The sequence below is a fragment of the Madurella fahalii genome, assembly GCF_045866475.1.
Source record: "Madurella fahalii IFM 68171 DNA, scaffold_1, whole genome shotgun sequence".
In the NCBI taxonomy this organism is placed as follows: domain Eukaryota; kingdom Fungi; phylum Ascomycota; class Sordariomycetes; order Sordariales; genus Madurella; species Madurella fahalii.
Window position 1 is genome coordinate 2,439,387 of NW_027263971.1, and position 26,822 is coordinate 2,466,208.

Genomic DNA, 26,822 nt, shown 5'->3' on the forward strand with positions numbered 1-26,822 from the left:
ATGCCCAAAGAAGAATAGCCCATGATTTCTGTCCGTAATAAAATCATCGTCTTGATAACGAGCTGGCGCGCTAGAGCAGAAAGCAAAGAAGAGAACCAGGCAAGTAGGCCAGCGGAAAGCGAGCTAACATGCAGCATAAAGCAAAGATAATACAGGCGACAAAAGCTGCCACCGAGAGAGCCATGGAAAACACAACCCCGTGGTCAAAGAGAAACGGCCTGCCGTATCGCCATATTGCCGTCAAGCCGCCCCGCCAATCGTCGCCTCTGCGCCTCTGCGCCCTTTGCGCCGATGCAAACAGAGTCCAGTCCGTTCCGTTCCAGTATCTTAACCTTCCATCGTGATATCCCCCGACTCCTGGGGCGCGAGCAACTCGCCCTCCTTCCACTTCTGATAGTCATTATTCACCTTCTGCACCTCCTCGTGGCTGAGCCCCTTCATCCACGCATTATTGGTGACCATCTTCTCCTTGAGCTTTTCGGCCCGGATCTCGCGCCGGAAAGCCTGCTTGGCCGCGTAGTCGTCCTCCTCGTCGGCGCCGGGGCGGCCCGTGTTGTAGATAAAGTAATCCGACGTGCCTTTCTCAAACACCATCTTGGACGAGTTCAGGCAGATCCGAACAACCAGACCCTCGTGAATCACCAATGGCTTGGGCGTGTATCCCTCCTCCGACGAATCTTTAGCATCCGACGGTAGGTTGCGCTCCAAGAGCACCTTTTGCAGCCGCGACCGGACAATGCCCTCCGTGTGTTCAATACGCATGTACGACGAGATGTAGTATTGCCACTGCTGGATGCGCTCCATCTCGTCCATGTAAAACGTCGTCTCGTCCTTCTGCAGCCAGCGCACAGTCGCTTCTTTCCGTTTCGGGTACTGACACATCCAAGGTTAGTACCAAGAGTCCCGTCCATGAGCCCTAGAGTCGGCGGCGTTACGTACCCAGCAAATGACAAACATCTCGCCATCCTTGATGCACTTCTCGGCGAACTTGCGGGCGCTGATCTCGTTCTGGAAGCTCGTCTCGTCCTGCTGCCGGCTCTCCAGATACGCCTTGACAAGTTCCTTGGTTTTCTCGCCCTTAGCGTCGGGGTTGTTGCAGCTGAGCGCGATCCGGCACAGCGTCTTCAGCAGGTCCTGGATCGTGTACAGCTTCCAGCCCTTCTTGAGGTAATAGTGCCTCAAAACATCCTGGTACCTGCTCTCGTCGATCTCGCCGTTGATGAAATCCTCAATCAGCTCCACCGTTCGAGGCCAGAACGTGTCAGGGTTCTCGCCATCAAAGTAGTGCATGCCATCATGGACGAGACCCAAGATCTTGGCCGGCTTTTCTGCGTTCTCGCGCTGTATCTCCTCGAGGACGCTATCCCTGCTCTGCTTAACGTCCTCGAGCCTCTTGAACAGCGTCTGGAAGATTGTAAAGAAGACGTAGATGTTTTGGTTGCAGTAGAAGTTGTACCACGACCGCGGGAACGGCGCATCCGCCTTCAGTTCGCCGTCCACGTCGACGAGATCGGACCCGCTGCCGCCCTTGCTCTTCTCGACGATGATCGGCCCGGGAACTGTCGGTAGCCAGCGGCCGTTCGACACCTCGGGGACGGTGGAATCCTCGGGCGCGTCCGGCATTTCTTCCTCGTTTGCCGACCCGACGTCCGGAGTGGTCTCCTTGCTGCCCGACGCCGCACTGTCCTCCTTTTGCCCACGGCTTCGGCTGCCGTTGCGACCTGGGTCTAGCACACCGCGGAGGAGATCCGACTTCTTGCCATTGCGGCGCGTGCGGCCGTTGGTGAGCTCAATCGGGGTCGGGTCATCCTCATCCTCTTCCGCCGAGTCCTGGTCAATGTCGGCAAGCCTCTCCTGGACCTTGTCCTCAGATAGATCGAAGAATTGGGGGATGAAGGATTCAAAGAACTCGATGATACGTCTGCGCTCCTGCGCGTTATGCTGACCGCCTACGTTGGCGTAGATGATCATGAACCGGAGCAAATCCAAGAGGAGGTCTTGGTCTTCGAACGAATACGAGAACTGATACCGCGTAGTCTTGCCCTTCGCCATCCGGACACGGCGTTGCTCCTCGTGCTTCGTCTTGATGACATCAACAAGGTGTTTCGCGGCAAGGCTGCGCTTATCGTTTGTCTTGACCTGGATCCCCATGTGGTCCAGACTCTTGAGATGCATCGTCTCGGTCTGGCCCTGCCACACCTTCTCCCACTCCCGCTGAGTGAACCTCCATTCTTCATCCTTCTGCTTCAGCCGCGCCATGACCACGGGCACCACTGTGAAAGGGTACTTGAACATGTCGTTGGCCACCTCACAGCCTTTCTCGGGACCGTAGATCTTCTTAAGGACTCTTTTGTAGATGGATGTGCTCTGGCCGCCGAGCCCAGCAGGCATCTTGAAAGCAGCCCGCTCGGCCGGAGGCAGCGAGAGCATCTGCTGCGCAATCGGCTCCAGAAGCTGGATGCACTTTTGATTCGCCTCGATGAAGAAGTCGTAGTCGTGCCGCTCCTCCTCGATGCGGTGGAGGCCTTCCTCGTATCCGTTCTTCCGATGGGCAACGAAGCCCGAATCCTCAGATGCCCACGTCGGGTGGGAGGCCCATTCGTCATTGAGTACGGACTGGCAGAGCTCGTCGCGGCCAGTGCAAGGCTTGAGACGCTCCCTCTTGGGGAGAAGCCGGTAGCTGGGCCCGAACCCACGACAGTTGCTCAGAGAGACCCTGCCCGTCGGCGGCTCGGGCCGGTTCTCAATGACATCGTCGGCGCTGCCGTGTCTTACCAACGCTCTTAGGGCACCGAGGAGTTCTGGGTTGCCGCCCATGAACTGGTTGGCCTTGTAGACCAGCACGTCCTTAGTAATCAAGTCCTGATTCCAGAGATTGAGGAGCTTCAGGAATTCAGTCGTGGCAGTTCGGTTGCCGATGTGCTTCTTCACCTTTTCGAAAAAGGCAAAGTCATCTTGTGCCGAAACGGCGAGCGGGGGGGGCGCCAGAGGTTCCGGCATGACGGGCGTCAACGTTGGCTCGATCAGAATGTTCTCGGCAGCGTTGGGCTTGTGCGAGAGTTTGGCCCGCTTGTTGGCTGGCTGGGCCGTGGGAAGGGTCCCTCGCAAAGCGGATGATGGTCCCTGCTCCGAGGTCGTCGGCGTGGTGGCGGGGGCGGATTTGTCGGGGCGCCGTTTCTTGCTCTCCTTGCTCGCACTTGCAGGCGGCGCGAAGTTACCGACCGGAGGCATCTTTGGGCCGTCGCGCGCAGCATGCCCCGGCTGCGGCGTAGGCGTGGTTACGGCCATCGGCATGTTCTCCTCGGGGCGTTGGCCACCCGATCGCGTTTGCGCGGCCGACTCGGGGAGGAACTGTTTAAAGTCTTCGAGAAGGTCGGGTGCCGTATGGAAGAGACTTGTGACTTGTGAATAGACGTCTTGGATCGGTTTTTGCTCGCGCTGGTAGGTTTGGAGAATTTCCAAGAACTGTTTGTAGATTTCAGGTTTATCCTGGAAGCGATTCTGGGCCACAGTTAGCCGTTGCGTGTCAGGTCAACGAAAACTCGTCTCCACCGGTACTTGGGTGGCCCATCCAATTTTCTTTATGCCTTCGGATGATAGATCGTCTTGCGAACTAACCATTGCAAAAAAAGAGCAAGGCAAACAGGTGCGTACCTTTATCTTGTTGACGTAGCTGATCGCGTGGTTGAACTCAACCGGGCCACGCTTCTCTAAATTGGCCTGCTGAGTAGTGCCGCCGTTTGAGCTGGGCGGGCCGCCAGCGGCCGGCGTCGGTGTATGTGTGTTTCGCGGAGCAGGAGCGTGGTTCATCGAGGTGCCATTCTGCGCGGCTGGCACTGACCTCTGCTGGACCGGACTGGCACCATCAAACGGCGCACCCTGGTTCGAGGTAGCGAATGCCGGCGGGCCATTTTGCGCTGGCACACTGAAAGCCGCTTCCGGGCTCTCCACGCTATGCGGTAGCGGTGCTTGCCAGCCCGGCCTCGGATTCAAGAATCCTTGCGCCGGCCCCGCCGCCGGCTGCGCTGCTTCGTGCTGAGTCGCTCTGCCCGCGCCAATCGAGTGGATGGTGGAGCCTGAGGGCGTGGTGACACGGATGCTGTTGGGGTTGTTTTCGAGCCCGCACTCGATACGATAGCCGGGCGGAAGGAACGTGTTGAAACCCTGGATTAGATTGGGATGGCCGGCGAACAGCTCCGATACCCTGCTGATGACGCCGGGAGTGTCGATTCTAGCTCAAATTAGCAAATCGGCACAAGGCGACAGTACCGCGTGTACCCACGTCTGGCTCTTGAAATCTTTCATGATGTCCAGAAATCTGTTGTACACATCGGGTTGCTCGTGAAATTGGACCTTGACCTGGTCGAGATAGCTCAGCGCGTCCTGGGTACAACACGATCAGCTGTGGACCAACAATGGCACGTTCGGGAGGGCTGGCTCGCGTACATTTAGGATAGGCTGCTGTCCCTGAGGCATACCGCCAGGCCCAGGAGGCATGGCGTGCGCGGCGCTCATGCTAGAACCGAAGGGCAGTTGTTGCATGCCCCGGACGCCATCCTGAGGTATACCTCGACCATTCTCTTGTTGCAGTGGTCCGCCGAAAATCGCTCCAGGCCCGCCCGACCCGCCCAGGGAGTTGCTCGGGCCGCCAGGGCCGTGAGGCATGGGCGCGAACATCTGGTGTTGTGGGGCAGATGCAGGTCCGGGGCCACCATGCTGCGGAGGCCGGCCGGCGTCGCTGTGGAGCGACCCCCCGAAGCCAGGCGCAGGCCCTGATGGTCCCCCGATGGGTAAAGACGGAGCTGAGCTTCCGTGGTTCGCAAGTAGGCCGCCAGGGCCGGTGATCGAGTTCGAGATCCTTGATGCGACAGGCTGGTGGATAGGTATGGAGCCGGCGCTGCTGTGATGAGGAGCGGTCGGCTGGTAGGGCTCGCGATGTTGGCGCTCTGCCTCGTCACGGTCGCGTTCACGCTCCCGTTCGCGCTCTCTCTCTCTCTCTCGTCTCGCGATCTCGTCCGGATGAAGGGCGCGATGGCGTTGCTCTTCGATGTCGCGGTCGCGGTCAAAGCCGCCTCCGCCGTGGTGCGGCTGGCTATTCATTGTTTCGGGCGACTCGAAACCTCTGCCACGGTCTCAGTATCTCTAGACATAGAATTAAAATGCAACTTTCTGGAACCTGCACCTGGGACGAAAGGGAAAGGTGGACGGAGGGGTGGACGGGACAAAGATGGGAAGTTGGCCTCGAGACTTCGGCTCAGGAGCGATGGAAGCAAATTGCCGACCGGGGGAGCTCGTGCTTACAGCTGCGACGGTTATCATAGGCGCCAGACCGGGGTCGCTAAGTGGAAAATGCCCCGTGGCTCAGAATGCAGCGCAGATGGCCCGGATACCGCTTTGGAACGAGGGCTTTACGTGCTCTTGGGGTAGGAAAAGAGCTGGCAGAATGGAATGTGTGTGCTTTGGATTGAACTGTTCTGACGCTGAGGACAGGGCGCAGATCTCTTCCCCTTGTCGCCGGCCGATAACTGACGATAAGCCGGCAGAACGTCGGATATTGTCCCCTCATCCATCTCTTATCTGCCCGGTCCGCGGAGCTCTTTCAAACCCGTTATGTGGTTCTGGCAGGGCCCCGATATGCAACGGGGCTTGACTTGGGTTTTGCGAGATGTCGCGGGTTCCCAGTTCTAGACATAGCTTGGTGCGTCCAATGTATGTGGGACGGCTCCCGGCAGCTAGCATCTGTTGCTTTATGAATGCCATTCTTGTTTTCCATCTCATATTTTGATCTGATACGATATTATGAGAACAAACAGCTTCGTTTCCGTTCGATGCCTGAATCCCTTCATCCCAACACCGAGCACGCGGTTTGTTCCAAACACTCCGTCCATCCGTACTCCAACTCGCATGCCATCAGAATCATCCATTATGTGTTTCCGACACTCGCTAGGCTGTCCCCTTTTCAGGCGTAATTGCGCACGGCTTTCACGATCCACTAGTTCAGGTAACCCAGCACGTTAGCCCTGCCGTGAGAGATTTCCAGGCGGAGGAGACGTACCACTTCACCATTCGCAACGGTACTTGCAACGCTGACGACCTCTATCGCTCCCGGCTGGATCTGCACCCATCCATCAGTAATCGTTATTTCTAACGGCGTAGATACGAGGCACTCACCATCCGTGCTCCGTCTTTCTCCTCCCACCAGATCACCCGGTCACCGCCGAGGGGTCTAATCTTCTTGCCCTCGGGCCAGGGGCTCACCGGTACCAAATGCGCCTCAACAAACCTCTGGAGATTGCGTTGGGCTCGCTCGTGCCCGTCCCCTCCCTCGTACGCATCCGGACCGAGGGCGCCGTAATCCCGAGGATCTTCCCATGGCTTCCTGGGGAGCTTCTCAATCGCAGAGTTGAGCGGCGCAAGGACGGTGGTGTTCTGAGATGAGTCGTCAAGACGGCGGGAGGCAGACTCGATGTCTCTGACGAAACTGCGGCAGCCAAAATTAGCAAGGTGATGGCTGGCAAAGATTTCTGGCGTTGCTACGGCTGCATACCCCGCAAAGAGATTGATGCTCCTATCCCGGCCCATCACATCAGAGAGCACCACGCCTCCCCTGGAATCCGACGGCGGCTCGCCCGGGGAGGGCCCAGGAGGTGGCGCTACCGGGCCCGGCCCGGCGTGGTCCATAAGCGGTGCTTGGTCGTAGCCGAAAGGCTTTCCGATTGAAGCGTCCCGAAGGAGGGGTACCACAAGCTGGGACGAAACGGTTGCACTCAGAGCAAGGGCGGCGGGTATGAGGAACGATCGCATGCTTGGTTGCTTTCTGCTTAAAGCCCTCTGGAATTGCTATAGACGTGCATATTCTGCGGCTCAAGCGCCAGACTCGGTATTCGTTCGCGCAGGAATTTAAAAGTTGCTAACTGCAAGCCCGAAAACGTTTCGGGTTATTGGACGGCAACAGAGCTCGGGCGGGCTGTTGTGACGTATTGCGTCATCTGACTTTGCAGCTGATAACCGAATCGGATCCAGACCTGTTCTCCATTACCGAAACGTATCTGAGTATCCAGCGTCGTTAATACTGCAGCTGGTCGCGAAACTTTGTTCAAAAATTCTTCAGGCTTGCCGTTCCTGCGCGCCCATGTGTTGTGTGATGTGGATGGACGTCGAGGTTGTCTTCTCGAGAGGCTACAAGGCCTTGTTTGGAAGAAGAGAAACCCGACCTCTCGCAATCATCATGCTCGTATAAATTTCAAGTTAAAGCCCGAGGACGAGAAGCAGTAGTGTCCTCGCAGCGCTATTACCGTGGTGTTGAAGGTCGATCACATGCCAGCGGCTGGGCAATCCAGGGACAAAATATCTCTGCTTGTTCTCTGCCCTTTCTCGAGAGGACATGAAAGTTGGAGAGGACAACGGGGCTTGGCTGCACAAAAGGGGATGTTCGACCGCCCTACTGGCTGCCGAACTCCAAGTCGGAACAATCAGATCGGGCTTCTGGTGCCATCGCAAACGACGGGAGATAGGCAGGCGAGATAAAATAAGCGGGTCTTGTCTTCACATGCAAATGGAGCACTGGTAACCTGCAACGCATCATGAGCCACCAGCCGGAGGGGCTCGTGACGTTCCCGTGGGGGACCCCGGGGTCTGGATGCCATGGGTAGGATGGAGAGGGCCAGTGCATCCATCAGGCTCGTTCGCATCCTGCCGCGATCAAAGAGTCAAAGTAGGACTCCTCAAGCGCTGTCCATTTCCGCCAAAACGGCCTTGGTTCCATCCCGCCACATCTTGGCCACGAAGTGGGTGGCTTCCACTCTTACTACCCCACACTCGTGAAAGCCCGTCAGCTACTGTACCCAGGGTGGTGCCCGTTTTAGCGCTGCCGTGGCAAACCTCGGCCCATCTACCGGTTGCCCGCGAAGCCCACTTCGCCCTCGGCCAAAGATCAGCACGACAGGAAGACAGAACGCGCTCAAAGACGGGTACATTTGAAGCAATGCTTTGTCTGTTCTCCCGATTCCGTCCCTCGTAAGTCAAGCAGACTTTGCATTCTGGAAGGCGACAATCGAACCGTTTCCAGACGGTTACGAATTTGCAAGTTTCAACGGGGCTGCGTTAGCCCTGGATGGTTGCCGCATCTCCTGACTGACAGCGGGGCTGCCCTGCCAGCGGCGGAACCCCGGCCTGCCTCCCTGCGCTTGACCTCGGCTCACGAATCAGCGCGCCAGCAATTCAAACACCAGGCCGGCTGTTGCTAGCTCCTCCTCACCCAAATAACTACCCGTGCATTCCTCGCTCTCGCTCATTCTTCTCTCTCCTCGCCTTGATCCGTACACCCTCAACCTTCCTTTTTTTTCCTTCATTGCAACTGTTTCTTCAGATACCCAATCGCAATGGCACCGCGAGTTATCGTCGTTGGCGGCGGCTGTAAGTGCGCCCCGAACCCCGCGCCTTGTGTCGCCATCACATGTCGCTCAATTCCGCCATGCCGCTGACTGTGTTTTCGCGTTGCAGTGTCCGGTCTCAGTGCCGCCCACACCATCTACCTCGCCGGTGGTAACGTCGTGGTTCTCGATAAGCAGGGCTTCTTCGGTGGCAACTCAACAAAGGCCACTTCCGGTATCAACGGTGCCCTCACCCGGACGCAGGTCGAGCACGGCATCCAGGACAGCGTCAAGCAATTTTACGACGACACCCTCAAGTCCGCCCGTGACAAGGCGAGACCCGACCTCATCAAGGTCCTCACTTACAAGTCCGCTGCCGCCGTCGAATGGCTGCAAGATGTATTCAACCTTGACCTTACCCTCGTTTCCCGGCTGGGGTGAGTTGAATTGCCCATGCGATCTGGAGGACAATACTAACCTCCTCTTGCAGCGGTCACTCCCAACCCCGCACCCACCGCGGCCATGATGCCAAGTTCCCTGGCATGGCTATCACCTACGCCCTGATGCAGAGACTCGAGGAGCTCGCCGAGTCCGAGCCCCACCGGGTCCAGATCATCAAGAAGGCCCGCGTCACTAGCCTCAACAAGGAGGGCAACACCATCACTGGCGTCAAGTATGAGCACAACGGCGAGACCCTTTCTCTTGACGGCCCCGTCGTCCTCGCGACCGGTGGTTACGCAGCCGACTTCGGTGATGGCTCTCTGTTGAAGCAGCACCGTCCCGACACGTTCGGCCTCGCAACCACCAACGGCTCGCACGCCACCGGTGACGGTCAGAAGATGGTCATGGCCATCGGTGGCAATGGCATCGACATGGACAAGGTCCAGGTCCACCCTACTGGTCTCGTTGACCCCAAGGATCCCACCTCCAAGTGGAAGTTCCTGGCTGCCGAGGCTCTTCGCGGTGAGGGCGGCATCCTCCTGAATGCTGACGGTGACCGCTTCTGTGATGAGCTCGGCCACCGTGACTACGTCTCCGGCATGATGTGGAAGGAGAAGGACAAGGGCAAGTTCCCCATCCGCCTTATCCTCAACTCCAAGGCCTCCAACACCCTCGACTTCCACACCCGCCACTACTCTGGCCGTGGCCTCATGAAGAAGATGACTGGCAAGGAGCTCGCCAAGGAGATCGGCTGCACTCCCGAGCGCCTCCAGAAGACATTCCAGACCTACAACGCTATCGCAGAGGGCAAGCAGAAGGATCCCTGGGGCAAGCGCTTCTTCCACAACATGCCCCTCGACATCAGTGACAATTTCCACGTCGCCCTCATGGAACCCGTCCTCCACTTCACCATGGGCGGTATCGAGATCAACGACAAGGCCCAGGTCCTGAACCAGGAGAAGAAGCCATTCGATGGCCTGTTCGCCTGCGGTGAGCTCGCCGGCGGTGTCCACGGCGCCAACCGTCTCGGCGGCTCGTCCCTGCTGGGCTGCGTCGTCTACGGCCGTGTTGCCGGTGATTCTGCTAGCAACTACCTCTTTCAGAAGGCGCTCAGCGGCTCCGCTGGTGCAGCCCGTCTTGGCCAGATCGCCCTGCACATCGACCCGTCGACCCCGGGCAAGATTTCGGTCGAGTGGGGCGCCGGTGCCGGCAACACTGAGGCACCCAAGGCTCTGGCTACGTCCAATACTGGCCCCAACCCCAACCCCAAGGCCGAGGCCTCCAAGCCCAATGATCCCAAGTCTTTCACCATCCCCGAGAAGGAGTACACCATGGAGGAAGTCGCCAAGCATAACAAGAAGGAAGACCTCTGGGTTGTTGTTAAGGGCGTTGTCCTTGACTTGACCAACTGGCTCGACGACCACCCCGGCGGCCCCCAGGCCCTCCTCAATTTTATGGGCCGCGACGCCACCGAGGAGTTTGAGATGCTCCACGACGACGAAGTCATTCCCAAGTACGCCCCCGAACAGGTCATCGGCAGAGTCCAGGGCCAGAAGGTTACGCTGGAAATCTGAGCAAACATAAGACGAACAAGAGCAATCTCATGTTTTTCTCATTATAAGGCGCTCCTTGGGACTTACGGCAAAGGCGCATCTTGCATAGACAAGGGACGGCGGGGCCGACAAAACATGCTAGGCCCTTGGGCATAAACCAAACGAGGGTAACTGGGGATAAGTATGAACGGGGCGGCTTGAGCTGAATGTGTATCATGTCTTTACTTTTGGGATCATTGTTCGGGAGCACTCATACCGGCTTGATTTTGGAAAATCGCTGGTTCGGCAGGCACACGTCCCTGCACTGTATTGATAGCGTTCCCATTTTTATCTAATAAGATCAAACAATTGTGACCGAGCCCGACGCCTGGCGGAGGCTTTGCATGGGACCTGGGCGCCTCGTTGTCCTCCGAGGCATTTCACTTTTCTGGAGGCTGGTGGCTTCGGCGTTTGCTTGTCTCTCGTTCCACAAATGTTTCGGTGGCTTACTTTGCCTTTCACTTTCGCTTTTTTTTTTTTTTATCTCATCACTGTCGCATACAGCGTTTCTTTCCTATCCGTCACATCACCGCTCACCGCCGCCGCCGCCGCACTGCGGTTTCATTGGCTTTCCTGTCTGCAGGACTTTTCGAGGCGATTGTTTGCTGTGACCACCTGGCGGTATTCCGTAATAAGGATGCCCTCATTTTAGCGGTCTGCCGACCAAAAGGCGTTCCGGAGATCCGGGCTTGCGAGATGTTTTCCCAAATCTGTAGTTCCCAAGAGCCCGGGACCGGGGGGGCCCAGCATGGAATTCGTGGACATTGGCAGAGGCTTGTCTGCTTCGGTGGTATCATCACAACTGAAGGACACATCTACGTGGACGTCGTTGCTCTGCTTTGCATCGCGCAAACTTCTGCCTCCCCATACGGACAGACAGTATGGATTCCATACCCACCCAGCGTTGTGTGGTGGAGTTGTATCGTACCACACACGCAGGTTCTTTGGAGGAGACGCTGCTGCTTTTTCCAGATCGGAGGGCGCATCCCCTGAGAGTTTGTTCACCCGTTCCGTGTTTATTGTTGCTATTGCTTACTGGCTGGTACCTGGCTGCTTGTCAGTGAAGCTTTTTGGGGTTGGGCGTTGATTCCGTATTCGGGGTCGGTAGTTTACCCTGGCAGAGACCCAAACGTAGGGCTTGATGCCATCCATGGTTGAGGCCAGAGCTCAGGAGATACGGATCTGGCGACCACCGATTCAGCTTCTCTTTCTCTGGCTCGGGAGGGCGGTTATGCAGCCATGGCCACACCCAACTCTTCGAATGTTCTCGTCTTGCCTTTCGTGGTCTCTCTTGTTCGTATTTCGTTTTGCTTCTTTCTAGAAGCGGGATCTTCCCAGCCTGGATTCAGCCAGTGTCAGGCCTGCACCTCAACCTTGTCTGGTTTAGGAGCACCGAGTATCTCTGATCCACAGACAAGGTCGGCCAACCACCTCCGATGCTTTGCCATCCACAAGCAGGCTGGCTGCTTGTTGCGGCGTCAGCGTGAAAAAAGAAAAAATTGAACAATGGCAGCCAATACCAGGCGCAGCCTCAAGCCGCCCGCCGCCCGCTTCCAAGAAAGCTCAAAACGCGGGAGCCAGAATAAGCTAGAGAACGCCTTCCGACTTGGTTGGGCCAATTAATTTATCAGCGCACAGCGGCGGCGGGACACAGCGGTCTGGCCACCCTCGACATGATTCCTCCCTTCGGTCCCTGCAGGGCTTCAGGGCTTCCCAAGGAAACGAACGGCAAGGGAAGGGACGCTGCTGACGGAACAGAGGGAAATGGTATTGTGCGAATGATCGAGGACTCCCAAGCACCCCCGCAAACACAGTAAATGCAATGGGCAACTGACGGAAGGGGTTACCTCTCGAATTGGTTTGTGTTCTCGAGGACAAAAGACAAAGGTGCTACGACAGGAGCGGCTGAAGCCAAGCAACTGGGCACTCTGCGATTTGCTGTACAGAGCTCCATGGGGCCACAACCCTGAGATGTGATAAAGGCAAAGAAAATTTTGATCAATTGGATCCGAGTGGCATCATGACTAGAAGCAGGTCGCAAATGGTGCCTTTGGGGGAAACTATCCCCGCACAGGGCCGGAAATCCTAGCTCGACTGGCTGGCCCCTCGTTCATCGATCGGGAACCTGGGAATGACTGGCGTTGGTCACTGGTCGGCCTGTAGCGGCGTGGTCCTGATGTACTGTACTGTAGCGTCATGTACGTACCAGAGAGAAATCCGATCTCCCACCCCCGGATTATCTTTTGGAATGACCGGGTAGCTGGGTATCATATGCCCTAATGAGATGAATTCGGGATTGAGATAACTATACGGATAGAAGCTCGCTAATGATACTAGACAAATGCAGAAGGCTGATTCTCGCAGTTCTCTGAAGTTACGGTGCCCTTGGCCCTGTAAAGGCGACCTCCGTTGGGCGCTCGCTTCCTGAGCTGTGTGCACCGACCCACGTGTTTTTACGCAGACTGAAGGTGGGGCCAGTCCAGCACAGAGCTCTTAGCTCACACTGTGAAGCCAAAATAGACTGTGCTCGTCTCCCCACATCTACGTGTACCCCAAGGCCAGCATAACTGCGACTCGTCATGCGGCCTCGAAGTGAGCTCGAACACAGTGCGATCCCACAGAGAGGTTCAAGACAGCATCAAGCCTGCCGTTGCAGAAGTTGTGTTTAACTATGACGGGTGTTGCATATCTGTCCCGAGGCCTAGAACCCTCGATCAGTCACCGATGTACTCCAGCAACTCGGCATCTCGGGATATCCGTCTGGTCTGAGAGGTGCCGCTGCATTCCCGAAGTCGCTAGTCGCAATGCGGCACTAGGCTTGAGGCTTGAGGCTAGCTAATAATTATCTCGCTTGCGGACATGGCGAGTACATTATGCAGGCGACAAGAGTTCGGCAAAGGACGGGGCGTTGTTCATACAGACCCCACTTTGATTCTTTGTCCGCACAGTGTCCTCCACAAAAGTTGGATCGTGGAGCCGAAGTGACCCACAATTGACCGCCCGGTCTGGTTGGCGCATCTTCTCACTGGGCAGGCCAGGGGTCCTACGTGTTACTCTTAATCCCCACAAGGGTTGTAATCCGCCCCATCGCAATCCCTCCGATTGACTTTCCTCGGTGCACGTCCTGCAAAAGCTCGAAAGGAACTCGTGGATTTCCTGCAGGGAAATGTAGTCACCTACCCAAAACCCCTTGCAGAGAGAGGGCCCTCCCCCGGATGGGCGATTCGGCTGGGTCGGGGGCGGTCTGCTTCTATTCGCCAGTGCCAAGTTGCCATGACAGAGCGACAACCTTGGTACAGCTCTTCGTTAGCTGGACGCCAAGTGCCTGCGCACACCATGAATTGGACAAATACGGAAAGGTGCGTCAAGGGGGGAAAAGGATGACAAGGGTGACTTGCAGCGACTCTGAACCCCGGAGGGGGTGTGCTGCTGCCGGTCTATTGCGGCCCATGGCAGAGCACGGGCGCAGTCGGTGTCTGGAGGAGCTGGGCCAATCACAGTGTGTCCCCCCGAGTGCGGGCTAAAACTCGCTGATCTCGAAGCGTCTCACCCGCAGTTCCTCCCTCTGACCCATATTACCCACAACCCGGGTGCACGACAAAACGTCTCCCTTCAGATGGTCGAACGGCACATTTCCAACTCGCATCGCCAAAACCCGACAGTCCCGGCGGAAGCGACATCGAATCTGGCTTGAAGGGCCCTCCTCTTGCACCATGGCGGTCTTCGCCATGGGCTGGCACAAGCCCGACAATGTCGCCGGCTCATCGGCGCCGGCGATCATGGTCGGGCTGTTCGTCGCCACCGGCGGTCTGCTGTTTGGCTACGACACTGGGTAAGTCGTGGGACGGGATTCAATCGCCGGCCGGCTTCAGGACGGTTGGATCGCTAACTGTGTCGCGTCTGTAGCTCAATCAACGGGATCCTGGCAATGGATTCATTCAGGGAGGACTTCTCAACGGGTTACATCGACAAGGACGAGAGGCCAGGCATATATCCAAACCAGGTGTCTTTAATCGTCGCAATGCTCAGTGCTGGAACGGTTGTCGGGGCGCTGCTGGCCGCCCCGGCGGGGGATATTTGGGGTCGTCGACTGTCGCTCATCTATTCTATGGGCGTGTTCTGCATCGGAGCGATATTCCAAGTGTGCGCGACAAACGTGCCACTTCTCGTGGTGGGAAGGTGCGTACAATCTTTTGCGCTTCGAGTCGCCCGTCCGACAATTTTCTACCCCCGGCCCGGGCCTCACTGACTTTCGTTCCAGGACACTAGCAGGCGTCGGTGTTGGGACCGTCTCGGTACTCGTTCCCTTATACCAGTCGGAGATGGCGCCCAAGTGGATCCGTGGTACACTAGTCTGCGCATACCAGCTATCTATCACGATGGGCCTGCTCGCCGCCGCCGGAGTCAACATCCTCACGTACGAGTTACAGGGACCCGCGGCATACCGCATCCCCATCGGTCTCCAGCTCACCTGGGCCGTGGTTCTCGCCCTCGGTCTCCTAGTGCTCCCAGAGACGCCTCGATATCTAATCAAGCGCGGGCACAAAGATGCCGCCGCGGTATCACTCAGCCGCCTCCGCCGCCTCGACATCACTCACCCGGCCCTGATCGAGGAATTGGCAGAAATCCAAGCAAACCATGAGTACGAACTTGCTCTAGGGCCCGACACGTATAAAGACATCATCTTTGGCGAACCGCATCTGGGGCGCCGCACGCTAACGGGTTGCGTCCTACAAATGCTCCAGCAACTCACCGGCGTCAATTTCATCATGTATTACGGAACAACCTTCTTCAACGGGGCCGGCATCGACAATCCATTTACCATTTCGCTAATCATGCAGGTCATCAATGTTGTATCGACCTTTCCCGGCTTGTTCGTCGTCGAGTCGTGGGGTCGGCGGAGACTGCTCATCGTCGGCGCCATAGGGATGGCTATCTGTCAGCTCATGATTGCGTCGTTCGCCACGGCCAACGGAGACAACAACCCCCCGATCCAAAACAAGATCCTCATCATATTCGTCGCGATATACATATTCTTCTTCGCGGCATCCTGGGGGCCGGTCGTGTGGGTCGTGACGTCCGAGATCTACCCTCTAAAAGTACGCGCAAAATCCATGTCGGTCTCGACGGCATCGAACTGGCTCCTGAATTTTGGCATCGCGTACGGGACGCCGTACATGGTTGAGTCCCAGGGGGGCGCGCCGGGATCGATCGACCTGGGCTCCCGGATATTTTTCCTCTGGGGCGCGTTTTGTATCCTTTCCATTGCGTTCGTGTGGTGCATGGTATATGAGACGAGCAAGATCAGTCTGGAACAAATCGACGAGATGTACGAGAGGGTGGATTACGCGTGGAACAGCCGGAGCTTCGAACCGAGTTGGAGTTTCCAGCAGATGCGCGATTTCGGCTTTTCAGAAAGTGGCATTCCCCCGACAGAACCGCAACTCGAGCTGCAGCCATCGCGGACCAGCACATCGCAATCAGATACGGGCGGGAGCTCGACGACGAATACGACGGCGATGAATTCGCAGGACGCCAAAATGCTGTCGCAATTAGGTCCTGTCGACCTAAGTTATTGATTTTGAATTTTTTTTTTCCCCCTTTTTTTCTTGGTTTTTCTTTCGTTTCTTTTTTTTTCGGATTTTGTCATGCTGTACCAGTCAGCGCCGTTATCTATCCGGTCGCTTCATGTTTCCCCTTATTTCCTTTATTTTCCCTTCGAGGAACGTTGTGGATACCAGCGACGGAGTTCTGACATGACGGAGTTAAGGGGGCGTCAATTGTGGGCAAATTTCTGGGTACCAAATATCGCTTTCACCCCTCATTTTTGGGTCACAGGGATCAAATATGGGGGACTGTCATTTTTCCAGGCTATCATAACTCTGCCAACGCTTGGGTATCTAGGGTTCAGGACGGTTGGGGATGATGCCTCTGGTCTGAATTATGTTCTGCGAGGAAGGCGCACGGTGCCTGGGGATGAGCTGGGGTTGTAGCTGACAGCAGACGTTGGGCATTTCGGATTAGGGATAAAGAAACACAATCCTCGGCTGAGGAGTTAGTAACCCCCATCAATTGCGACCTGCGGCCCTTGGTTTGACAGATTTGTGTGTCGTGTTGCGCAGCGCGTCGCACAGTACAGTACGTGCTGGCTACCGTGTGCATAAATCTGGCCTCGAGCAGTGCAATCTCACGAGTTCTCCTGGTACTGTTATGCTCGTCCCGATGTACCGTAAGGGAGGTAAGCAGTGTTTCACTGATTCGTCTCGATGCAGCCAGTCACTTGGGCGGCAAAACTTGGTGCCTTGACAGCATCGCGCTCGGAACCTTAGGTCTCACTTTGTTGACATCCCCGCTCGTCGTACCGACAAGCTGGGGTAATGTTAAACGATATTCTGATGGTCGGACCTGGGCCCAGCCCCCCCCTTCGTGCCTCCACAAGCTTGGCCGAGCCGCCATTTCGATTGTCCGAGGTCGATACAAGTATAGCCTTGAGAACCTCTATCGCTTAACCCAACGAGGGACTGTAGTACTATTCGGCAAGAGGGTGTCTGAGCACGTCTGCCTCCATTTTTGCTACCCAACTGTCCGGGAACTGGCTGCTGGGCAGGGTATCTGAATTCGGCGGGAGGGACAGACAGCAGCCCGGCTGTCGGTAGCCGATCGCTGCCCTTAGATGGGAACGATGACGCCGTGGTCTTCAGAAAGCAGGCGCCGTCTCCAAACCCCGCCCCTACTCCGTCCGGTAAGAGCAACACGCACCGAAAACTTGGATCATGGGTCGCATGCAGTTCCCAGCCGGTGCGACAGAACACACGCGAGTATGCGGATTACTGCGAGGCCCATATCCAAGATGCAGGCATCCGTCGCCGCCAAGGTAAGTAGTTCTTCCGCAGCATCCGTTGTCGAGGGCTTCCAGTACGTCCCGCCGGCATCATTGGCCGGGAAGTGACGAATGTATTTGCAAAGTCCGCCCATCATCCCTCGGCGGTCGCGGCTAGCTCACCTGCTCTTAATAACCGCCCGCTTTCTTGCAGGTCTTTCTGTTTCTGGCCGCCGGGGTAGAAGCGGCATTGTCTAAATCAACGGCCAAGGAAGATTCCAGTCCGTGGGCACTCCGTTTCGAGCAAGCTTTGCTCGGGTGGACGGGGTATTCTTTTGATGTCGATATCCCCCCTTACATCCGACTTGGTCTCCTACCATTACTGTTTCTCTTGAGTCTCTCGTGCTGGCTTCAGCTCGGTTCCAAAGCGACAGGGCCACGGAACACGAGAAAAGCAAGGCTCATCATATCCACCATGGCCCTCTTTACACTGACTTCACTGCTGCTGCTTGTGGCGCTACAACCGCGTTGGGCTTCAGGAGCCGCCGACATACCGGGAGGGGCGACGGCGACAGCCGACAAGCCGGTCTTCACACTCCCGTCTTCAGCTGATGCGGGCATGAAACTTCTGCCAAACATCATGGACCCCGAGGCCGTCGACCCACAGACTGCGTGCCCGGGATACATTGCGTCTAATGTCCACGATACAGGGAGTTGCTTGACCGCGGACTTGACCCTTGCCGGGCCGGCCTGTAACGTGTACGGAAACGACGTTGAACATCTAACACTGTCCATTGAATACCAGGCCGAGGACCGCGTCCATGTTGAAATCCGGCCTCGCTACATTGGCCCCCAGAATGAGACTTGGTTCTTGCTTCCCGAGGTGATTGTCCCACGGCCTCCGAATGATGATCAACAACAATCATCTAGCAGCCGCAGCCAGCTGGTTGTGTCTTGGTCAAACGAACCGACATTCTCCTTTGCCGTGAAGCGCAAGGACACGGGTGACACCCTTTTCTCGACCCAAGGAACGGTTCTAGTGTACGAAGACCAATTCATCGAGTTCGTTTCCCCACTTCCCGAGAACTACAATCTGTACGGCCTGGGGGAGGTTGTGCATGGGTTCCGACTGGGGAATAACTTGACGAGTGAGTCCGCCGATTGGGGAGATCCCGGCACGGCCAGATCTGTTGACTCGTGTCCCAGGGACCCTTTACGCTGCCGATGTTGGCAATAACATTGATGCAAACATCTATGGCACCCACCCCATCTACCTTGATACGAGGTATTTCACCACCGACGACTCGGGGAGCTTGACTTATGTAGCCGACCCTACGGACAAGACAGCCAAGTATGTTTCGTACACCCACGGAGTGTTTCTCCGTAACGCCCATGGACAGGAGGTCCTCCTGCGGCCATGCGGCATCACATGGAGGACAATAGGCGGGAGCATTGATCTCTACTTCTACAGCGGACCAAAAGCAGACGACGTGATAAGGGCCTACCAGCAGAGCACGGTCGGATTGCCCGCCATGCAGCAATATTGGACTCTGGGATTCCATCAGTGCCGGTGGGGGTATCAGAATTGGTCCGTCTTGCAGGATGTCGTTGACGACTTCGCCAAGTTCGAGATACCTCTGGAAACCATCTGGGGTTAGTCAGGTTCCTTCTCACAGCGGCTCGGCGAAATTGAGTGCCACGCTCTAACCTTCCGCAGCGGACATCGAGTACATGAAGAAATACCGGAACTTTGAGAATGATCCGGTCCAGTACAGCTACGACGAAGGTGCCAAGTTCTTGGCCAAACTGCATGCCAACCACCAGCATTGGATACCGATTGTCGATGCGGCTATCTATGCTCCAAATCCCGAGAACCCGGATGATGCTTATCCTCCATATGACCGCGGCGTCGAGGCCAACGCCTTCTTCCTCAACCCGGATGGCTCAATCTACTATGGAGCTGTGTGGCCGGGCTACACTGGTACGAGGTTTTGACACCGTGCCTCCATCATTGAGTTAACGTTCTATAGTATTCCCTGACTGGGTTGGCGCCGTCTTGAACGGCACTGGCGCTATTGACTGGTGGACCAGTGAACTATCACTCTGGCATCAGAAAGTGGCGGTAAGTCGACGCTTGCCAAGTGTGCGATGTTTTCTGTCAGCCGGCGATTGAGTCTATGTGCTCGTTTTACTTCGTAGGGCTAGAGATTGCGGACAACAGTACGGAGCTGACTTGCACAGTTTGATGGGCTGTGGATCGATATGTCCGAGGTAAATAAATCCGCCGTTATCACCTCCCCCCCCCCAACGCTCGCTGACTGAGCCTTACAGGTTGCTTCGTTCTGTGTCGGTAGCTGTGGCACAGGGAACTTGACACTCAATCCAGTTCACCCACCGTTTGTGTTACCTGGAGACCCAGGGAACCTAATCCTGGATTACCCAGAAGGCTTCGAACTGACAAATGCCTCGGAGGCGGCTTCTGTATCGTCTGTGTTGGCTGCGATGGCGACACCGGCTCCTCCTCCTCCTCCTCCCGAGCCCAGTTCCACCAATACGACACCCTACCTCCGTACCACGCCCACCCCTGGAGCAAGAAACGTCAACTGGCCGCCCTACGTGATGAACCACTTCCACGGCGACCTAGCTGTCCATGCCACAAGCCCCAACGCGACACACCACGGCGGCTACCTCGAGTATGACTTCCACAACCTCTTTGGCCACCAGATTCTCAACGCCTCTTATCAAGCCATGCTGAAGATTCAAGGGGGAAAGCGCCCCTTCGTCATCGGGCGCAGCACCTTCGCCGGATCAGGCAAATGGGCCGGCCACTGGGGCGGCGACAACCAGTCCAAGTGGGCATACCTGTACTTCAGCATCTCGCACGCCCTATCCTTCTCCATGTTCGGCATCCCCATGTTCGGCGTCGACGCGTGCGGGTTCGGCGGCAACACCAACTACGAGCTATGCTCGCGCTGGATGCAGCTCTGCGCCTTCTTCCCCTTCTACCGCAACCACAACATCCTCGGGGCCATCAGCCAGGAGCCGTACAGGTGGAGCAGCGTGATGGAGGCCACCAAGGCGGCCATGCACATCCGCTACTCGCTCCTCCCATACATGTACACTCTCATGGCACAGGCGAGTGCGGAAGGGAGTACGGTGCTGCGGGCGCTGGCGTGGGAGTTCCCCGACGAGCCGTGGCTGGCGGGCGCGGAGACGCAGTTTATGCTCGGCGGTGCCGTCATGGTCGTGCCGTGCTTGGCGCAGGGCGCGTCGACGGTGGGCGGGGTGTTTCCGGGTGTCGGGGAGGGCACTGTGTGGTATGACTGGTATGAGTACACGACGGTCACGGGGGTCGCGCCGGGGCAGAACGTCACGATCGACGCGCCGCTGGGGCATATCCCAGTGTTCTTGCGCGGAGGAAGTGTGGTTCCCATCCAGGAGCCCGGCATGACGACCACCGAGAGCCGGAAGAACCCGTGGGGGTTGATCGTGGCGCTCGATGGGGAGGGGCGTGCTGAGGGGAAGTTATATCTTGATGATGGTGAGAGCTTGGAACCGGAGGCGACGACGTGGGTTTGTGTGAGTTTTGATCCCCGTTTTCCGTTTACCAATGCCGCGGAGAGACCGTTGGGCTGACATGGTATAGTTCTCTGCAACGAGCTCCTCGCTTGCGGCTAAACCCGAGGGCGACTTTGTCGATACGAATGCGCTGGCGACGGTAACCATCATGGGGGTGGCGGCCTGCCCGTCAGGGGTGAAGCTGAACGAGGAAGCCCTTGACTCGTCGTATTGGACTTACGAGGAGGGAAAGGGGGCGCTTTGTTTGCATGACTTGAACGACCTGTTCGCGGAAGGGGCATGGACGCACGGTTGGGAGATTAACTGGGAATAGGAAGAGACGGGTGACGCTAACAACATTGGGTGTTTTGTGTGAGTATCGCGGAGAAGACAGTATTGTATGTCCAGTAAGTCATATACTGGGTGGGAGAAGGGTATTTCTATGAGGTGGTCGTTGCGCCATATTCATGAGTAGTGTGCTTTTTCAGTCATGCTGCCAACAAAATGCAAAGGCAGACGAGTGAGCTAGCTTTGCTGTTAGTTTAATTAGTACATTAAATTACATCAACGGTGACAGCAACACCATCACTTCCGTTTATGCGTAGTTGAGGACTAAGCAGAATCTTCCCGACATATTTATACCGTTTATTGTTACCCCCTCTTTTTTGAATGCCCCGGAGCCTCTTGCCGCCATCCCTCTTCCTCCTCTGCATCCCAGTAGCCCCACGCGGCGTCGTCATCGTCATCGCCAATAACATTAGCGTCCCGATCCATCAGCCGAATCGACTGCTCTCTGTTCCTGTCGTCCCTGTTCTCCCGCTTCGCCCTCGCCATCTGCAGGATCCTCTGCCGCCGATTCTTGTCCCGCCGGCCCCGCTTGCTCATGACATTCCCAATGCCAACCACGCGCGCCTGGCGGTTGCAGAAGAAGGTCCCGAACACGGTGACCAGGGCGAACACGGACACGAGCGGGAGGGCGATGTACAGGCCGTCCGGGTCCGGGCCCTTGGACTTGACCGCGGGCGGGCCCCGCCGCTTGCGGGCGAGCAGGACGGTGGGGCCCTGGAGCCACTGCGCGACGGCGGAGCTGCCGGCGCGGAAGACGATGCGCAGCGTGATGTTGGCTTCCGAGAGCGACTGCGACTGCGACTGCGACGGCGGCGCCAGCAGCGACTCCTCCAGGTGCCACTGGTAGAAGCCCCACCCGGCGGCTATGTTGCCCGAGCTGAAGGCCTCTTCTTCTTCGCCTTCGAAGGGGGCGGTGCTGGTGGTGTTGGAGGTGTAGAAGCCGAGCACCTGCAGGGTGGTGTTGGGCGACGGGAAGTAGGCGGGGTCCCAGGTGACTGTTTGGTTGGGGGGGAACAAGGGAGATCGGGTAAGTTTTGTGTGGGGAGATGGAAAGGGCCAAGCGGACGGGCTTACCATAGTGTCTTGAGCCTGGGTAGTATGTATCGCGGTGCCTGGGCAGGCAAAAGGGTCTGAACTCGCCGTCGACATTGCGGCACGCCGCGAAAGCGCCGGCGCCCTTGTCATTGGTGGCGACAGGCTGGGCGACGCCGGTGCTCGTCGTCTTGTAACCGTACGGCCTCTTGGTGAAGACGGTAGCCGTTACGTCAAACGGCGCGGGCGAGAGTAGAGTCGGGGTGCCGCTTATGGTAGTCCAGACGGGCGTGATGGTCTTGGGGTGGCCCTCCGCGTCAACGGTCACCCACGGGTCCGTTGGGGCAGCGGCCTGCCGAGCGGCGACTTGATCGGGCGCCGGCGTTGCATAGACAGAATCCAAGAGAAGCAGCCATGCCACTGGCAAGGCGAGGTTGGATACGAGCATGGTCGGATGGCTCGGTGGTCTCGTATTAGTCGACAAGGAAATGGCTCTGTCGTCATGAGAGAGCTCAGACCAGTCCGGACAGCCGGGCCAATTGATCCAATCGAGTGAGTCTTGGCCACAAACAAACAAAACGGTTGATTGTATTACAATGGGATTATCCGTACGGGGGATATGAGAGAATGGACGGCCGAGGAGCGTCAGCTCTGGGCCACGCCAAACTCGGCCTTTCAAAGAGGCAATTTTGAGTGCCGGGATTCCCGTTCAACTTTTTGGAGAACAAGGAACACCCCCACGACCGCGGCTGGCAAGAGAAGCGCGCTAGATCTGCGCCAAGCTCTGTTGCGACAGGGTTCAGGGAGCGCCTTTGCATCATTTCTCTCATCACGTCGACCGTCATTGATCCAAGAAAGAGAATTACAGTACGGAATCCAATTGATACGCATTGAACAGGAACCCACCATCCAAAAACATGACCGCTCAGCCGTTAAGAAACGGTATTCTTCGCAACGATCCCCCGTGCAAACTCGCCAAAGGTAATGTGTTGCTCCATATCCACCTCCTCGCCTAGATTCGGCTGCGTGAAGACAGCCAACGTATTGCGCGCGATGCGGCCGTCGCTCATGGCAGCGCGGGCTCCGCGTACGAAATGCGGCACGGCCTTGAACTTGCCGCCCGTGATACGCTCAAGCGCCTCGCCTGTCTGGAAGGCGATGCAATCGCGCGGGATCTTGACCTGCACCGTCTGGCCGGTGCGGGACTTGATGTAGAGCCCGGAAGCCGGGTCTGGTGACGCCTCGAGTTCGGGAAGCGGCGCCAAGTACTGCTCACGTTCATCGGCGCCTTCAATCTCGGGAGCGGCAGATGTCGGATCCGCTTTGGATTCGTCAATGAACATTGCCGAGGTCAAGCCAGTCAAACAACCGTGGTCCAGGTGCGTGGCGCACCAGTCGTCCTCGTCTCCGTCCCCGTCACCGGTGCCGGTTGAGATCTCAATCGGGTGTGCCTGCAGGGGAGGCGCTGTCGCTGGGTCTTCGGGGAAGTAATGCAGCAGCCGAGCTTTCGTGGTGGTCGAGGTGCTCACGACTCTCTCGAGATAGCCGTTGGGGTAGCCGGCAATCTCCTTCTCGGCATACCTGTCGCACGCCCGCGCGACAAGGACGGCGACGTCAATGATCAAACGGCAGAGCTGCTCAAAGCTCGGCTTGAACCCAGGGAGATCGGATTCCTGAGGCCAGATGTTCGGCGAGAGATACTCGGGGAAGTTGTCAGGGTTGAACTGTTCTGTAGGGGCAGCGCAGGCAAGTTCGGGGTCCACATAGAAGGCACAGTTTGCGTAGAAGGAGCCTTTCAGCGTGTCGACTTGGCCGTTCTTGAGCGTCTCCTTGCCCAGTGACCACCCGGTCAAGTACTTTGCTTTCTCGTTTTCGAGTTTATCTTGATGGTTTCAGTGGGTGGTTTCAACCGGCCCTGTTGGGGCGGACGACATACCGAGCTGCGACTTTGGCAGACTCCCCAAGTACGACGAGTATGACAGTAGGCGATGCCGTAGGCTGGCAAATTCAGGAGGCATATCTTTCACGACCAAAATCCCGAGCGAGTCCGGCCCAAAGGCTTTGCAGAGTGCTTCAAACGACACAGTTCCTGTCGCCGACAGACCTGGGGGTTAGTCGACGCCACTTACACCAGCTCCCCGCATATCGTCATCGGTCGCTTACCGTCTCTGAGGTCTTGCAAGGACACTGTTACTGCCTGCGCAATGGGAGCCATGGTGGATGACGGTTCGCTTATTCGCGCAAAACTGCTAAAATACGGATGAGAGGAGAAAAAAGAGAAAAAGTGAAAGAAGAGGTATCGTGCCTCACTCGGTGATCTTGCTTGGTGCTTTAGTTCCTTGCCCCTCCGTCAGTGGGGCACCTGCCAAGCATTTCCGGGCCTCTTGACCTGCTGAACCCGGCAGCTGGGCCCGAGGACGGCGGGACCAAGCGCCCACAGCTCTTATCGATAACAATTGATCCTTGGCCCAGCCCGGACGCATCCCCGAGCTTGAAACATATATCAAGAAAGACGACAGATAACTCAAGGGTTGCTGCAAAACAACAGAGCGCCAAAACATGGTAAAACCGCTCACATTCAAAGGCGACAAGAAGCCTAAGAAACGAAAGCGCGCCGAGGCCGCCGAGAGCGGGGCCCAAGATGAAGACGCCGACCGACAGCTCAAAGCCGCCAAAGCGGCCGACGCCGACGAAGCCGACAATGACGACAGCTGGGTCTCGGCCGACGCCGTGACGGATGTCTCGGGCCCCATCATGTTTGTCCTGCCTACCGAGCCGCCGACCGCGCTAGCCTGCGATGCCAACGGCAAGGTCTTCACCCTGCCCATCGAAAACATTGTCGACGGCAACCCGTCGAGTGCCGAGCCCCACGACGTCCGTCAAGTCTGGGTGGCCAACCGGATCGCGGGGACGGACCATTTCCGCTTCAAGGGGCACCACGGGAAGTATGTATCCCGCCTCTCCCCGCTTCTACAATATACCCGATGCTAACAAAGGTGGCCGCTCTATAGGTACCTCTCCTGCTCCAAGATCGGCGTCTTCAGCGCCACCGCCGACGCCATCTCGCCGCTCGAGTCCTTCAACCTCATCGCGACGGCCGACACGCCGGGCACCTTCCAGGTCCAGACCCTGCGCGACACGTTCCTCAGCGTCCGCGCGTCCCGCTCGTCCAAGGCCGGCGCCCCGCCCGACGTGCGCGGCGACGAGACCGAGATCACGTTCGACACGACGCTGCGCGTGCGCATGCAGGCGCGCTTCAAGCCGCGCTTCAAGGCGTCCAAGGAGGAAAAGGCCAGGGAGAAGATCAGCCGGCGCGAGCTGGAAGAGGCCGCGGGCCGGAGGCTCGACGAGGACGAGGTCAAGAAGCTCAAGAGGGCTCGGAGGGAGGGCAACTACCATGAGACGCTGCTCGATATCAAGGTGAAGAACAAGCACGACAAGTTTGGATAGGCTGCCGCGAGACGGACGTGTAAAGATGGGACGCTTTGTGTCTATGTAAAATGTAGCGTCTCAGTCCCCAGCTGGGATGAAGGGCATATTGATCGCTCCAAGCAGGGAGGGACATCTCACAGCGAAGCAAAGCAAAGCAAAAAAAAAAAAAAAAAAAACGATACCCTTTGGATTTCAGTTGTACTGCCAGAAACGGATTCGCGCCCGCATCATTTATCCCCACCCGATCTCTGCTGTTCAGGCTCCTCGGGAACTGTGATCTAGCTACTTGAAGAGTATCTCATCTGGTTCATCTCGCCTCGTCCTGCACGTGCTAAGCTGGAGGGTGTGAAGAAGTTGCCCGTTGCCCAGTGTCATGAGGTCCAAGTATACACAACCAAAGCCCTGTTACTTCTCCGACTTTGGATGACCGAGCAGTTAGGATGCCTAAGCGCCGCCGGCTCCTTCAACCACTTGATACACACGATCCGAAACTCGATGATTCCCGTTGGGGGCTGAGCTGAGGTTGGCCGCTTCGCCGGTTACATGCGCCCGGCCTAGTGCGACCCATTCGCGGGACCCGACCGAGAGGGAGCGCCAACAGCCGGAGGCACAACCTGTCGGGGGGGAAAGGGGGGAGGGATCTAAGAATAGCAACATGGCATCCCACGTAGCAGAGCCGCCCGCACTCTTTGCCCCACAGAACTAGTCAGAACCCCGCCTGTGCCATTGGCCGCGCTGGGACCATATCGGGTCTTGATGTAGTATACCATGCTACCGGGACGTTGGTCTTTTGTCTTTGCAGCCCTACGTCCCCGGAGACCGGTATACGGAACCGGGTCTCGTCTGCGATGCGGGGAAGGCCCCAGCTGGTCTGATGTTGCCTGTACTCTGCTTTCGAGCATAGGTGGTAGGTGGTGTTGAATACCTTAGTGTCCTTTCGTAATACGACGAATTGCATGTGGTGTCAACTGAAGCAGTGAACGGAGTTGGATCTGTAAATATCATCTCGTGCATTCAAACAGCACAAGGCCTTCTAATGGCCCGTCTCGCATAGATAGCCCGCTGGAGATACTCCTGTGCGCCAACATGGTAATAGCAGATCCCCCCAGCCATTAAAAAAAAAAAAAAAAAAAAAAGGAGAAATGATGATCAAACTCATCCCTGATCTCGTTCACTCATGCCGGTACTGTCGACCGTTTTCGCACCCTGACGCCTATACCTATGCCC

The 26,822-nt window shown here is 57.1% G+C and overlaps 8 protein-coding genes across 8 annotated transcripts; 4 read left to right on the plus strand and 4 right to left on the minus strand.

Annotated features, from left to right (window-relative positions):
- Window positions 1-327: 327 nt before the first annotated feature.
- Window positions 328-5,100, minus strand: SIN3_2 (Transcriptional regulatory protein sin3; the record flags this gene model as incomplete). The annotated part of the gene is made up of 5 exons (XM_071056176.1): window positions 328-873; window positions 940-3,501; window positions 3,655-4,231; window positions 4,283-4,383; window positions 4,447-5,100. The coding sequence occupies 5 exons, from the start codon at window positions 5,098-5,100 to the stop codon at window positions 328-330; spliced, it is 4,440 nt and encodes a 1,479-aa protein (XP_070912277.1).
- An 859-nt stretch (window positions 5,101-5,959) lies between these two features.
- SIN3_3 (Transcriptional regulatory protein sin3) lies at window positions 5,960-6,804 on the minus strand (the record flags this gene model as incomplete). The annotated part of the gene is made up of 4 exons (XM_071056177.1): window positions 5,960-5,992; window positions 6,056-6,115; window positions 6,172-6,481; window positions 6,548-6,804. 4 exons carry the CDS (start codon window positions 6,802-6,804, stop codon window positions 5,960-5,962), a joined length of 660 nt encoding a protein of 219 aa, XP_070912278.1.
- A 1,577-nt stretch (window positions 6,805-8,381) lies between these two features.
- Window positions 8,382-10,387, plus strand: OSM2 (Osmotic growth protein; the record flags this gene model as incomplete). Its single annotated transcript, XM_071056178.1, has 3 exons — window positions 8,382-8,415; window positions 8,503-8,809; window positions 8,863-10,387. 3 exons carry the CDS (start codon window positions 8,382-8,384, stop codon window positions 10,385-10,387), a joined length of 1,866 nt encoding a protein of 621 aa, XP_070912279.1.
- Window positions 10,388-14,118: 3,731 nt separating this feature from the next.
- On the plus strand, window positions 14,119-15,984 carry RCO3 (glucose transporter; the record flags this gene model as incomplete). The annotated part of the gene is made up of 3 exons (XM_071056179.1): window positions 14,119-14,237; window positions 14,312-14,584; window positions 14,667-15,984. The coding sequence occupies 3 exons, from the start codon at window positions 14,119-14,121 to the stop codon at window positions 15,982-15,984; spliced, it is 1,710 nt and encodes a 569-aa protein (XP_070912280.1).
- Window positions 15,985-17,700: 1,716 nt separating this feature from the next.
- On the plus strand, window positions 17,701-21,117 carry MFIFM68171_00758 (alpha-glucosidase; the record flags this gene model as incomplete). The annotated part of the gene is made up of 7 exons (XM_071056180.1): window positions 17,701-18,373; window positions 18,432-18,878; window positions 18,943-19,206; window positions 19,256-19,347; window positions 19,467-19,496; window positions 19,557-20,804; window positions 20,872-21,117. The coding sequence occupies 7 exons, from the start codon at window positions 17,701-17,703 to the stop codon at window positions 21,115-21,117; spliced, it is 3,000 nt and encodes a 999-aa protein (XP_070912281.1).
- Window positions 21,118-21,434: 317 nt separating this feature from the next.
- MFIFM68171_00759 (Mid2 domain-containing protein) lies at window positions 21,435-22,611 on the minus strand (the record flags this gene model as incomplete). Its single annotated transcript, XM_071056181.1, has 2 exons — window positions 21,435-22,126; window positions 22,206-22,611. 2 exons carry the CDS (start codon window positions 22,609-22,611, stop codon window positions 21,435-21,437), a joined length of 1,098 nt encoding a protein of 365 aa, XP_070912282.1.
- Window positions 22,612-23,095: 484 nt separating this feature from the next.
- MFIFM68171_00760 (Clavaminate synthase-like protein) lies at window positions 23,096-24,378 on the minus strand (the record flags this gene model as incomplete). The annotated part of the gene is made up of 3 exons (XM_071056182.1): window positions 23,096-24,045; window positions 24,100-24,252; window positions 24,327-24,378. The coding sequence occupies 3 exons, from the start codon at window positions 24,376-24,378 to the stop codon at window positions 23,096-23,098; spliced, it is 1,155 nt and encodes a 384-aa protein (XP_070912283.1).
- Window positions 24,379-24,722: 344 nt separating this feature from the next.
- On the plus strand, window positions 24,723-25,613 carry MFIFM68171_00761 (Actin-crosslinking protein; the record flags this gene model as incomplete). Its single annotated transcript, XM_071056183.1, has 2 exons — window positions 24,723-25,108; window positions 25,175-25,613. The coding sequence occupies 2 exons, from the start codon at window positions 24,723-24,725 to the stop codon at window positions 25,611-25,613; spliced, it is 825 nt and encodes a 274-aa protein (XP_070912284.1).
- Between the last annotated feature and the right edge of the window lie 1,209 nt (window positions 25,614-26,822).